Source organism: Poecilia formosa, unplaced genomic scaffold, assembly GCF_000485575.1.
Source record: "Poecilia formosa unplaced genomic scaffold, Poecilia_formosa-5.1.2 Scaffold7, whole genome shotgun sequence".
Classification (NCBI taxonomy): Eukaryota; Metazoa; Chordata; class Actinopteri; order Cyprinodontiformes; family Poeciliidae; genus Poecilia; species Poecilia formosa.
Window position 1 is genome coordinate 2,993,985 of NW_006799946.1, and position 13,333 is coordinate 3,007,317.

At 44.2% G+C, this 13,333-nt stretch overlaps 1 protein-coding gene across 15 annotated transcripts in view; it reads right to left on the minus strand.

The window, feature by feature from the left end:
• The window catches only part of tanc2b (tetratricopeptide repeat, ankyrin repeat and coiled-coil containing 2b), a 163,286-nt gene that overhangs the window by 9,002 nt on the left and 140,951 nt on the right, over nucleotides 1-13,333 (minus strand). For 10 of the 15 annotated variants that reach the window (XM_016681541.1, XM_016681546.1, XM_016681551.1 and 7 more), the window contains 16 exons: nucleotides 11,214-11,252; nucleotides 9,556-9,837; nucleotides 9,287-9,411; nucleotides 7,535-7,766; nucleotides 7,011-7,180; nucleotides 6,593-6,871; nucleotides 5,124-5,291; nucleotides 4,647-4,807; nucleotides 4,336-4,444; nucleotides 4,120-4,242; nucleotides 3,785-4,021; nucleotides 3,483-3,695; nucleotides 2,774-2,867; nucleotides 1,250-1,383; nucleotides 732-855; nucleotides 95-270 (listed from right to left, as the gene is read on the minus strand). In XM_016681541.1, coding sequence (XP_016537027.1) covers nucleotides 95-270; nucleotides 732-855; nucleotides 1,250-1,383; nucleotides 2,774-2,867; nucleotides 3,483-3,695; nucleotides 3,785-4,021; nucleotides 4,120-4,242; nucleotides 4,336-4,444; nucleotides 4,647-4,807; nucleotides 5,124-5,291; nucleotides 6,593-6,871; nucleotides 7,011-7,180; nucleotides 7,535-7,766; nucleotides 9,287-9,411; nucleotides 9,556-9,837; nucleotides 11,214-11,252 — 2,666 coding nt within the window. Of the gene's footprint in view, nucleotides 1-94; nucleotides 271-731; nucleotides 856-1,249; nucleotides 1,384-2,773; nucleotides 2,868-3,482; nucleotides 3,696-3,784; nucleotides 4,022-4,119; nucleotides 4,445-4,646; nucleotides 4,808-5,123; nucleotides 5,292-6,592; nucleotides 6,872-7,010; nucleotides 7,181-7,534; nucleotides 7,767-9,286; nucleotides 9,412-9,555; nucleotides 9,838-11,213; nucleotides 11,253-13,333 lie in introns of all 15 variants that reach the window. The other 5 variants (XM_016681555.1, XM_007571619.2, XM_016681519.1 and 2 more) reach the window with 2 other exon arrangements.

Below are 13,333 nucleotides of genomic sequence, written 5' to 3' on the forward strand. Positions count from 1 at the left end.
CTGGGAAAAAAAACTGATTCCAACGTAAATGGCAAAATACAGTAGCCATATGAGAGCAAATTGGTTAAAAATGTAATTTTTGTATCTTTCCTACCACGTCAGAGTCGCCGTAGAAGGCTGCTAGGTCAAGGGGCGTGCGTCCGTTCTTGTCTGCGTGGTCAGTGGCAGAGCCGCTCTCCACTAGGTAGCGGACCACGGGTAGATGTCCTTTCAGACAGGCCCAACTCAGTGCAGTCAGACCCTCCTTATCCATCAGAGGCAGAGAAGCTCCTGGGAAAAGTAACAGTAGCAGCTGCACCTTTAATTTGACTGACATTAACTGAAACTATGCTCATTGTTTCTCTAATTGATGCATAGTTTTACTAAAATTGGTGGAAACATAAAAATCTACTAAACACTTCTCATTTCAAAAGTTCATTTTGAAGTTTTAACCACTGGTGAATGCTTTTTTTTTTTTTTTTTTTATATATATTAATGATCTCTTATTCAAACATTTTTTGTCCCCCCCACAAAAAAAAATAGCGCAAAATCTTCTTCAGATTTTGCGCTATTTCAACTCAGCTTATACAGAATACGTGCTGAGTATTTAAAGTATTTAGAGTATTTGTCTATTTTGTCTAGTTTTCGGTTGTTATAAACGTCTAACGGTGAAAGTAAAGGCAAACTAGCATCATCAAGCTAATGTTTTCTGCCATCTTCCAGTTCATTAACGTTTTACTGGGACTTTGTACCTTGGGAGAGTAAAAACTCAACCGTTCCCAGATGTCCCTCTGAGGCGGCCATCATTAGAGGCGTGCGGCCCTGCTTATCAGCCATGTTGATGTCGGCTCCATGAGTGAGAAGGAGGTCTACAATCTGCAAATAACAAAAAAATATACATCAAATGCACAATCTAAACTTTGAACTAAATGACTCGTAGTTCGTTTATAAGTTCACTTTAACCTTACAAAGACAAATTTTTCATTTTGTCCAGGGACAGCTGATGAAAAAGAGTCAATTAGAAAATTCTGTTAATTACTTTGCATTGTCCCTACCAAGTAAATGAATACATTTCAAATTTAAAACAAGGAAATGTTCAGTCTTATGGGAAAATATTTTCGTTTTTGCAAGATTGCGTACAAGGATAACAGCATGGACAGCGACCTGGATCAATGAGGAATCTAGCCAACAATCAAAACTAGCAATTTGGGAAACTTGGATCACAGATAACAGATGGAAGTTTACAAAGTGAGACAATGCTGTCGCCGACCTGCCAGTGCCCGTGTCTGACGGCGCTGAAGAGTGGAACAATGCCTCGTCTGTTGGGCTGAGCCACGGCGGCGCCCTGCTCCAGTAAGAGGCGGCAAACCTCCAGCTTCCCGCGACCCGAGGCTGCCGTCAGAGCTGATGGCAAACATACACAGACCAACAAGAAACAAGAGAGTAATGTTAGAAATTCATGCATCATTGTTTATTTTTTTATTTTTATTTCTTTTTTGCCTTTGATAAGGTAACATGCTTCACCCTCTACAACTCATCTAAAATTCTTCTTTCCAAAGATTGGTTTTCTGCGTTGACACACTTCTGGAAAGTTGCTTTATGCGAGGCCTGTACACTTATGAACATTTATTATCTCATCTATCTCATCTTCAATTGAAGATTGGACTTCAATTGATTCCTTGTAAATTTTCCCCAATGACTTTTGCTTCTCAATCCTCTCAGTTTTCCTTCCACTTAGCTTTCTGTTATAATGCTGGGATACAGAAATTTGCGCAGTCAGCTTCTTTAGCACAGACCTTATGCAGTTCACCCTGTTCAACAGCTGCCTAGTCGTCACCAATGTATTTTGGAATATAAAGTTGTTTTCTTATTGGATTTTAATGCTATAATCACCAAAGGAACTGCTTTCAGTTTGTCACACATTGGCTATACAGAATCACCAATATAAGTTAGCGTTTGAACTATATTCAAATGAATTGTTTTAAACTTAAAAATGTTTTGGAAAACATAAATGCTGCATTGGAAAAACCGCAATCTTCCCCGATACATTATCCTGATAATCGAGGAGAGATTTGTCTCATTCAGTGATAATAATTAGGATTTTTCAAAAGCATGACCTTGTTTCTAACACTGAAAGCGGTTGCTGCCCTGTTGGGATGACCTTGCATCAGCTTATTTATTTTCTACTGCAGAACACCTTGGAGATAAGGTGTGTAGCTGGGTATATTTTCCCGCGTCACTCTTTAAAAACCGGCTCTCAGAGCATCTGTTGGCCTTCTCATCCTTTACAAAATGATAAATATGTGACTGAGTGAGAGCACGTTCCCGCCTCGGCAGACATTCGCGAACAGCAGTTTCCACGCCGCAGCTGGGGGAAGAAAGATTGTAATGAGGTTTTGTAGCTGCAGGTTACAATGATGCATTACATTTCTCAGCACCCTGCCACAGCACAATCAGACTAGTCATTTGAAAGCCCCCCTGGAGCGACTGCTTCTCCTCCCCACCCCTTTCCCCCTGCTTGTGAGCGACACCTCTGACTGCGTCGTCATCAGCCTCTGACGCAGCAGCAGCAGCGGCGCGCAGGCAGACGCAACGAGCGAGATCGCTTACATCCGCACTGCAGCGCTCTTGCCTCTCGGCGACATTCAGGAAGCACCCTCTCTAAGAAAAACAGTGCCTGTCTGGAGAGACCCCAGGACGTTCTCTCCTGCAGGACTTCACGTCAAGACATCTTTTGCGATTGATTTTTGCGCGGGTTTTGTGTGTAATGCGGCGGTGTTGAAGGTATTCCCACCTGTCTCTCCCCACAGGGAGTCAAAGTTATTGATCTGAGCACGCTCCACTTCCTCTTCATCTTTCTCTGGCAGGTCCAGCAGGTAGGAAACAATCTGATGGAAGAAAACACACATTAACATCCTGGTTCACTTTAATATCTCCATTTTCTTTTTTTGTTTTTCTTTTTTGTTAAATCACATGTTTCTCCTCTTATGTGCAGTCTTGATCTCAGTCTAATCTTATTCTTCCATGTGTTAGGTGTATGAATATTTGGGATGTGGAGTTTCTTTCCACCACAACCCATTTAAAGGATACTGCAAAAGTATTCAAAAACGTCAATGTATTTTATTCAGGATTTTATGTTCCACTTCACAACAACCAATTGTGCAGTGGATGCAAAATGACACATGGCTTTCATTTTTTTTTTCCTCCTTTTTTTTTTACAAATAAAAGTCTGGAAAGTGTGTGTGCATTTGTCTTTGCCGTGTTTTTCTTATTTAATTTGATGGTTTTCTGAGTTTGCTCGATGAACGCGCCTGAAGTTACAGAAAATACTACAGGAAGACGCAAAAAAAAAGCAAAAAAAAAAAAGCACCAAGCCAAATATTTCAGGATATCCGTCTCCATGAGGTGGAGATTGTGAATATCACCACTGTCAGGTAAATTCCACATGACACAGAGAAATGCGAAGCGTCACGGTAACATAGACAAAAGCAGATGTGCCGCACCTCTGTGTAGCCCATGCTGGCTGCAGCAACCAGGGCCTGCTGGACCGCTTGGCTCTTGGTGAAGGCTGCCTGCTGCTGTGCCTGTGGTGACTGTTGCTGCTGCTGCGAGCCCACGTTCCAGTCACTCTGGATGAGGAACTTCACCACCTCCATGTGGCCCCTCAAGGCCGCGTGAACCAGGGCGCATTGGCCGTTCTTGTCCAGATGGTCCACCTTTTACACAAAAACACAAATATTAACCCAAATAAACAGGGTCCGATGGAAGAGTCGTGCGTCATTGTGCCGCCCCCCCCTCCACACACTTTTGCTCTCTTGCGACACAGTGCAGTGACGATGGCCATGTGTCCGCCGGCAGCGGCGTAGGCAAGTGGTGTGAGGCCGTTTTCAGACTGGGCATCCACGAAGGCACCAAACTCGAGCAGCAGAGCCACCATGTCCATGTAGCCCAAATGGGAGTGGACGCAGAGGATGGGGGCGTTATTCAGCACCTCCGTGCGGTAGTTCACGTTTGCACCGCCCAGCATCAGAAGCCGACTCACCTAAACACGCACACGAAGAGGAATGCGTTAGGATTCATCTGAGAAGTGCTCTCTGCGTGTAATAATTAAACGCAAACTTCGTTTATGGATCACTGTACCTTGATGTTGGGAGTGTACAGATTTCTGAGTGATGAGAGCGCCGCAGAAAGACCCTCTGTGCTGTAAGATATCCACAGACCTTGCAAGATGGACGACGAGACGCCGACTTTCTTGCTGAGACCCTTGAAGACAGAACGTAAACGTTCTTCAGTGCAATGCTTGAGCACAGCTGCGTGAGTGTGTGTGGGTGTGTTTGTCTGGTTACAACGTCCCACCTTGAAGATATGTGCTTTGAGGATGTGATGGCCCAGCTCGATGGTCTGCTGTCTGTTCAGCTTGTTCTGCAGGCGAGAGAACCAGAAGGCCAGCAGGGTGTGTCCGCTCCTGCAGAGACGATGAACACGCGCCGTCAGCGCTGCCTGTACTTTTTAAAGCCAACAGCACTGCTGGTGAAGTTAAGTTCTCTAATATCCACAACTAGTTCTCTTTTATTTTTAAGGGTTTATTTTACATGTGGTGTCTCTGATCCTGGATTTTACTGTTCCATTATCCACCTGCTCCCTCGCTTATCTCCATCTGTGCTCACCTCGGGTCGCAGAGGAACTTTGTCTTTTCTCCCTCTTCTCTCCAGATCAGCCACTCCCTGAAGGAAGGGTGAACAAACATCCTGGTGCCGTCCCTCCTCTTCACGAGGAAGACTGACAGGTTGTCGACGCGCTGCTGAAAGTCTTCCCAGTCCAGCATGCCCTGCCACCAAACACAACGCACGTGTTAAAGCTGGAAGAAGTCGATATTTGTCAGGGCTGGAATTAAAGACAAAGCTTTATGCATTTTTTTCCCCAATTCCCACAGGCATAAAGACAATCATGCTGTCCAGCATGGCAGAGGAAGACCGATGATTTGGGTCTGTTTTGCCACCATAAGACTGTTTATACCTTTGCTACACATAGGCTATGTTCACATTGCAGCCTAAAGTGACTCAAATCAGATTTTTTGTGCATGCAGGTGTGAATGGTAGCCGTAAAGTCTCCGTCGCCCGACGCGCCGTTTTCAGGCAAATTACCTCCAGTGAACCAGCGTTGATGGCCTGGTATATCTGCTCGTCCGTCAGCGGATGGAGCGACGCCACGGCCACGTTGAGAAGGGGAAGAGCCCGCTCGAACGACGACTGCGTGGGGAAGCGCATGTTGCACTGCAGCAGGTACACCTCCGCCAGGTTTACTGGAACCACCTGAGGAAGGAGGGAAGCAGAGAATCTGAATGGCAATGCCGATTTCCTTTGGATCCCTTCTGCACAACATGAATAATGCATCGTGTTTGCAAGCGGAGCGCCTTTCGCTGCTCCACACGGACTTCCTCGGAGCGGAGAATGTAAATTTATCACTTGTCACTTCTTTATGGAGTCTGGAAGCGCGTCCGAATACATGAAACTAAATGAGTCTGGGGGTGCGAGATAAAATATTTCATTACGAAAGGCACACTGAAACATTTCAAATGCATTATTAATCAAAGGACGCGCTGGGTCCTGGCTGTTCAAAAGAGTTTTAAACTCTTTTGAACAGTAGAAAGGAAAGAGGGAGTGGCTAAACTCCCTCTTTCCTTTCTACACTTCCACTGGTCAAAATTCTGTTTTTTAGAATCAAATTTCTACATTTACAGAGCTTTTTTATATCCTCACAACCAGACCTGTGGGAAGGCATTTCTACGCCTCCCACATTTCTTTGATTTTTATTTTTTTGTTTTTTATTTTTTTCCCCTCAGACTTCAAAGCTTGAGATTAAACACATTTTAGCATGATACAGATATAACCAGAATACAGAAAATGCAGTTTTCAAAAAGCAAGGATATAATGTACTCAGGGAAAAAAAATTCTACCTAAACCAGTTTGATTCTATGTGGAAACGTAATTGCCTCCCAGTCCTAATAACTGGCTGAACCACCCAATACTGCCGTAAGCGAAAGATGGCAGACTCAGGCTTTAACATTGCTGTAAAAACATAAAGGCGCACTCTTCATGGTGCCGTCGCTCTAAGTCAGCTACATAATATAGTTTTTAAGCAAAGCAGCCTATGTAAAGTCATACCACACCATCGAAATCAGATTTAAGTATTGACTTTCACTAGGCCACTAAGCCTTGTACTTTGAATTATGATTCCCGAGTTCGTTTGAACTTGAGGTCAGAAACTGATGCGAGTCGTGCAGGTCCTTACAAAGACAAGCAGCCCAAAGCCATCACACTACCACACACACATGTGATGTTTTGTTTCCCTAAACTGTGAGGTTTAAGATGGATGTAAAGAGACTTTCGAAAGAGTTGCGTTTTTGTCTTCTCAGTCCACAGAAAATATTCCTAAAGTCTTTGGGATCACTGTGGGGAAATGTTAGATGGCCACTGTGATCTTTTTTGGAGTAAAAAGAAGGAAAAGCAGAAGAAATCTGAATGTGGAAAACAATGCAGTAGTTTCCCAGACTACTTTGAGCATTTGTAGACGTCAAATGCTCAAAGTTTAAACGTAAACCTGAACCACCCACCTTGTAGCTGGAACTTTTGAGAACAAGGTAGCCCTTCTCAATGAGGTCAAAGGTGAGCTTGAGGTACAGGTAGGACCCCTGGCTCAGGGCCTTTAGGTGGCCGCTGAGCTTGCCAAAGGTGGTGTTGTCCATCTTGCCGTTAAGCGAAATGTTGTTCTGGATTTCGGGGCTGCTGTGGATGCGGTGCAGGATGTAGCCCTGCAGGTCCTGATCTATGGCGTCGTTCTCCTCCAGGCTGTCCAGGGAGATGCGGTGAAACGGCAGCGCGTTGGTGATCTCCTGCAAGCAACACGTTCGATTTCGGGTTAATATTTGCGTATTCAGGCCGAATGCACCAACGACAAGTCGAATCTGGAACCCACTCAGAAATAAATGAGAAGCGGAAGTTCAGCGACTTAAAAGCTCTCGGTTCGTTCACCTGTAGCGTCGTTCTGACCGTCACCACTAGTTTGAGCCAGGGAGGGAACTTATGAATGGTTTTGGTGAGGAAGGAAACAACGGTGTCTCCGTAGTCCGGCTTGTGGAACTCGGCCTCGTTGAGGCCGTCGATGAGGATAATGAGGTCCTCCTCGGAGCTGATTTTTCTCTCTATAAAATAATCAGTGGGGAGAAACTGCTTAGTAAAACTGTTCTATATTAACCTTAGCCACAGATTATGAATTTAATTGAGTTTTTTCTGTGTTCGATGTATTTGTAAGCTTATTAAAAACGTTCTACAGACGCCCAAACCCAACCCGACCCGACCCGACCACCGACAGCAACCGGAGTTCTGGTAAGGTTCAGGCTACAGAGCTAAACTTTAAAAGTTCACTTTACTAGAAAACACCAGCGTTCCAACACAAACGCTTCAAAATTCACCACAACAAATGCTGCAAGAGTTGTTGCTGTGTTGCTTTAATGCTTTCATTACTTGGGTAGAATTTCCAGCAACGAGGGTCTCACCTTTGTAAAGTGTGTCCAGGGGCTCCAGGACCCCCCTTCTGAAGGAAGCCAGGGGGTCCTGGACGCAGGAGCGCAGACTCAGGACGCTCTGCAGGTGTGGTTCCCTCAGAAGCTGCTCCCTGTAGGCGACCAGGTGTGGCGAGCGGCACAACAAGGCCGCGACGTTGTGCACAAACTCCGGCACCAGGCAGGTGTAGGCGTTGTCTGCCTGGCAGTAGTGATAGGCCACCACCTGGGGACGACAGAGTGCAGAGCGAAAATGGCCGGTCACTTAATGAAGAATCCTGCATTCATCACCAGCTCTCCTGACCTTTACTAGCCTTTGCGTGTTACAAAACGTATTAAAGGTCAGTGCTGAGGAGAACATCTCACCTTGAAAAATAACTGCTTTTAGAGCTGTGTGAGTGCAGAGTCCGCTTTTTCTTTTTTTTTCACCGTCATTTGGGATGGATTCAACTTCATGGTGGATGATTGCAGCATAATGAAACATAATACTTGTTGTTTCACTGTAAGGCTTTAGCTATTAATAATTCATAGCTGCAGGCTGATTCCTAGTCGGCTCACGCATGTGCGAGCTGACTGTGGCACGACGGAGTCAAGTGTTAAACTGTCACATTTCACAGCTGCGAACTGGAAACATGATCAGATGAAAAGGGGAAGAACGGACTCAGAAAAACCTTCCAAAAGGTTTGCGGTGACGGAAAGCAGCGCTGGATTTTTTTGCGAGAGGCTTTCAGGTGAAACAACGGCAGCAGGTGCGACGTAGAGGTTGAATATTCAAAGGTGATGGCAGAGAGACGGGGGAAGAGAAACTCATCAAATAAAATGCAAATTTTTTTTTTTTTAGTCACAATGGAATACGGGGTTTTAAAACAAAAGGGGTGAAAAATGGAGCAAGTTCAATTATTAATGCCAAGAGTTAACAAGATCTAATAGCTTGGCTAGAAAATGGCTTTCTTCAGATATAAATATTTTATAAGGCTCCCTGGCAAAGTTGTTTTTTCTTTTTTAAACACATCTGCATAATGCAGGAGGCTGGGAGTGGGGATGCAGATGGTCGAACAGCAGGGAAAGGAGGGATCGAGGTGCAAAAGCGGCCTGGAAGAACAACAGGGGAAAGTGGGCAGGTGTTCGCACTTTGTGTGCTCGCGCGCGTTCAAGACTCGAAATATGTTCAAGACGGCAAAGGGGAAATTTTAAAGCAGATTCCAAACATTTTAGACCATTGTGCCCTTTTCATCTTAAAAAAAAAGTTACCAGCTACACCAACATTAACACACTTTCTGTTTCAAATTTCGAGACAGATTTTCAAACGTCTCAGGTAATTTTTTTAGACACTTTAAAACAGTTTTGAACAAACATTTAAATGCGTTGATTTATTTAATTGGTTTAACTATTTGTTCTAAGAGTTTGGGTTATGACAACAATGTCCCCAATAAATCAAGAGAGGGCACAGTCAAAGCCTGTTCAAATGTGTAGGTATAAGTAACTGAAACCTCAAATGTCAAGCAAAGAAGTTTATATATATATATATATATATATATAAAACAGGACAAGTTATTATCTTGAGATCATCTTGGTAATGATTACCTTGTTAAAACGAGCTAAGAGTTTTGTTGACAGTTGACTTCGATAGGATAAAGAGATTACTCAAAACGCTGACCTAATTTTGCCACAATAAGCTTCAATATCAGACAAAGTCTTAATCTTTGAATGGAGAGGTTTGTTTGAATAGCTGTGTATTTTCCATACTTGTGACGCCAGCCTCCTCATGGACTCTTCCTGACGTCGCCTCATCTCAGGGGTTCCAGGACAGCTGCCTCCTCCTAGGGTGCCGTGCGTGGGTTGGGGCTGCGTGAGAGGGAGCCCCTCTCCATCTGGACACAAGACGACGAGAACAAGCTAAGGGCCGGCTCGGAAAAACCATTTACCGTGACTCTGAACAGCTATTTTTCAATCAAATATCAAAGCGGTGCTAAGAGGTGGAACTGAAACGGGTTCGAAAGCAGATTGAAGCTCACGTTTGGGTGAGGCCTGCGGGCTGTCCGAGGCGATCTGCCTCATGCGGGTGCCGTGGCAGCTCAGCGCCACCAGCCGGGAGATGATCGCCGTCTTGCCGAAGCCGATGTTGCCCACAATCACGACGCCGTGGTTGCCGCCGCCGTTGGGGTTGTTGAGGTGGGCGTCGATCTCTTGGAAGAGCCACTCGCGCCCCGTGAAGACGGAGTCCATGGTGATGCTGGGTACTTCGAACAGCAGAGGTTTGAGAGCGATGTCCTGAGGCCGATAAGGTGCAAAACGCACTGCGGGATGCAGGGAAACAGACGTTTTAGAGGACCCAGAGCTCCTTTAATTAATTTTTTAAAAAGTTCTTTTTAAAATCAAATTTCAAGATATTTTTTTTTTTAGCTCCCTTTAGCTGTACGTCAGAATTTCCATTATATAACTGTCTAATTTAATGGATGGACGGATGGACGTAGACAAAAATGTTAATGGATAATGTTATGGATGGACAGACGGGTGGATAAATGGTTGCATGGATAAACAAACCGTTTGGACTTTGAGACAGACTGATGGACAAACAGGTCTATGGCTGGATGCAGGGATTGCCAAACGTATGGATGAACACACGGACCGATGTGGGGATGAACAAACAGGAAAGTGCATCGTACAGATGTGTACCTGCTATATCTCCTACATGTTTGCTAATATGTAAGCTAATAAGTTTAATGTGGACAGCTTGCAGCCTTCTGTTTGGTATCACTACACCACGCAGCAGAAAAACGTAGTTAATTAGACCAGATATGATTTCAATGCTTAGAAATTTAGCAGTGGTAACTACAAATAAAAAAAAAATAGTAGTCCAGAAAGGGTTACTTTAAACGTAAAACACTAGGAAAGTATTCATAAGTACAAATAAAAGGAATCGGTGGGATGGTGATAACCTAAAGGAGTAAGATCATTATATAAATCACAAGAGGGAGAAAATGTAACTACAAAGATCAAAGATGGTGATTATTGCTCTTCTCTACCCAGTGACTGCTTTCATCAGTCGCTGCCGACTGCTGCTTTTTCTCACTAGGGGGAGTCGATAAGCCAAAGTCACCCAAAGGCTGGACATGTTCTCTGCAGAACATATGGACCATTAAAGACTAATGAGGGTAAAATAAATCTGGCACGCAGTTTTAAAGTCATGTGATAAAAACCTCTGTAAACTCCAACTCGCTGCCTCTAGGCATCATCTCCCGAGCCTCGTCTTTTAAACTCTTAAAGCATCCCCTGCTTTTAATAGTTATGGCATTCGTTTAAATATTGTATCTTTAGCTGTTCTGCTCGAGACTGAATGGGATTTTTTTTTGTTTGTATTTGTCGATTACTACAACAGAGCAGGGACATTTTATCATGTTACAAATAAGTACAAGTACTTTAAGTGTTTTTACTGCGCCTTGATGTAATATTCCCAACACAAAGTAATGCTTAATTAGTCAACTGTGTAATTGCTGTGAAAAAGATACATTGTTTAGTCTGTAAACTCATAGAAGTTTATGGTTGCAGTTTGATCAAATGTAAAATTTAACGGTTACAAACACTTTCTAAGCCGCTGTAACTAGTAGCCGGCGAGGAGATTGTGTGAAAGCCCGACAATCTGATGCGACAAATGAAATTGAAAGTAACTTACGTGACTGAGATTGCCAGGCATGGGTGTTATTTGCAGAAGCTGAGACGGACAGCAAGCAGAGGACAGAAAGTAAGGAGAGAAAGAAGGGGGGGGAAAAAAAGCAAGTGAGGACAGAAATGAAAACTGCAGCAGTGTCAGAGGACAGAGCAAGAGGCAGCTCAGTGGAACAAGAAGTGAGCACACACAGAAAAAAGTAGCTCTAGCATCAGCATGTTATGATGTTAGAAACAACCAAACTAAGGTCATTTAGCTACTAGTCTTTGAATCAACACTGAGCACATTTTTAAGCGTGTCTGCAGGGCACGTTGGGGAATATAACTAGTTCAATTGTTGTCAACAAGATCAATAAATTCCCATAAAGAGTATTGGAGAGAACTTCTGGTAGTAAGTCGATTTGGGAATGGCGGACTCCGGCCTTGAATCCGCTGCTTTATTTCATTTACGTTGTTAGCAACATTTTAACACAAAGCCATCAACATCTGTCGTGTCAAATCTCATATTTGAAGCCACAGAAACAAGTCGTCTCCGACAACGTGCCAACTCCTATTTTCGGTCGAGTCTTTCTTTTGCTTCCCTTCAGTTAGGTGAGTTGTGATCAGATCCTTGCAGAGAAAAGTAGCTGCTGCTCAGAAGACAGCCTGCGAGGTAGTTCATTTCACACTCTGCGGACTACCAGCAATAAGCATACAGAGAGCCAGAGGTGCAGAAAATATGTACTTTGCAAGACAGCAAGCATGATATGGCCAAAGAGTGCGTTTTGCGAGTTGGCATGAATTTTTATACTGTGCCGTGAGTTCAGAGGCAAATATCAGAGGGTTTCAGTAATGCATCAGAGAAAATGTGAGGGGGGGGGGAAAAAAAGCTGGATGCTTTCAAATGAAATGTTCAGTATTTTGTGTGACCGTCCTTTTGCTTTCAAAACAGAAAAAACGTGAATGCAGTTTTTAAAAGGACCTCGGTCGGAAGTTTGGAGAATCACATAACTCTGTGGGTGCAAACCGCTTCGAGTCCTGGAGCCGTTTTATGTAAACCAACAGACTTGACGATGCTGAGATCAAGGCACTGTGAGGAACATCTCCTTTTTTTTTGTCGCTTTTGCTTTTGTTGCTGCAGTTTTTGCACAAAAACATATTTTTTTCCTCAAACATTTGAACCCCACCTCACACCTGCTTATGCAAAACAAGTGAAATTTCCTTTTCGTCTAAGAGTAACACAGAATTTGTTGTCCTGCAGCAAACAGCTCCCCAAAGGGCATGTATTTCCCCCCCCACCCCCCTCCAAGAGTGCTACCATGAGGGTGAAAAGAAATGTGATGATCACACTGAGAATATTTCAACCAATAAAATCAGGAAAAAAGAGAGAAAAAGATCAATCCGACATGTCTAGAACTGTGTGGAAAGCTGTTTATAAGGAGTGCATAGGCAGCACTAAGCTGCGTGCCAGCTGCAGCTAAGTGTAATAAAAGACGCTTCATCCATATTCCCAGGTCAGATTATTTTTTTGTGCCAACTCAAAAACCCATGAAGTCAGAGGGAAAAGGGGCAGAAAAACAACTCGACACTGATGTAATATTCTCCCAGAAAGAATGATGACCTGATGTAACACTGGTGATAAAAAGTGTAAAGACTGCTCGAAGCTGCCAGCACCAGCGGTCACAGAAAGAAGGAGCTAAACACCCAGAGCTGTTCTGTTTTAAATGGTGCTAATCCAATTACCCTTGGGGGGTGACCGAAAGCCTAACGGGGCTGCAAATCTCCTCCCATACTTGTGGAATTAGCAAACCCAATCTTGCGCTATCTGGCACCATCCCCCTAAAATGATTACCCTGCCTCACACGATTTGAGCCATGCAGCCTCCACTGCGCCACTGTGCCAGGCATTCCAGGAAAACATGGCAGCCATGTTGTGAACGGGGGCTGAGGGAGTAGTTTCAAGGCTGCTGAAAGCAAATGTATTTGTGAAGGATGGATGGATGGCGGCTGCTCATAATCCTGCCCATAACACTCTCCCTCAGGCGACGCAGAGGAAGGTATCACCCCCGTCTCCTCCTCCCCCTCCTCCAACCTCTCCATGGCCAGACGGAGTGAGAGTCCCAGACTTTTTTAATTATTCACCAGGTGA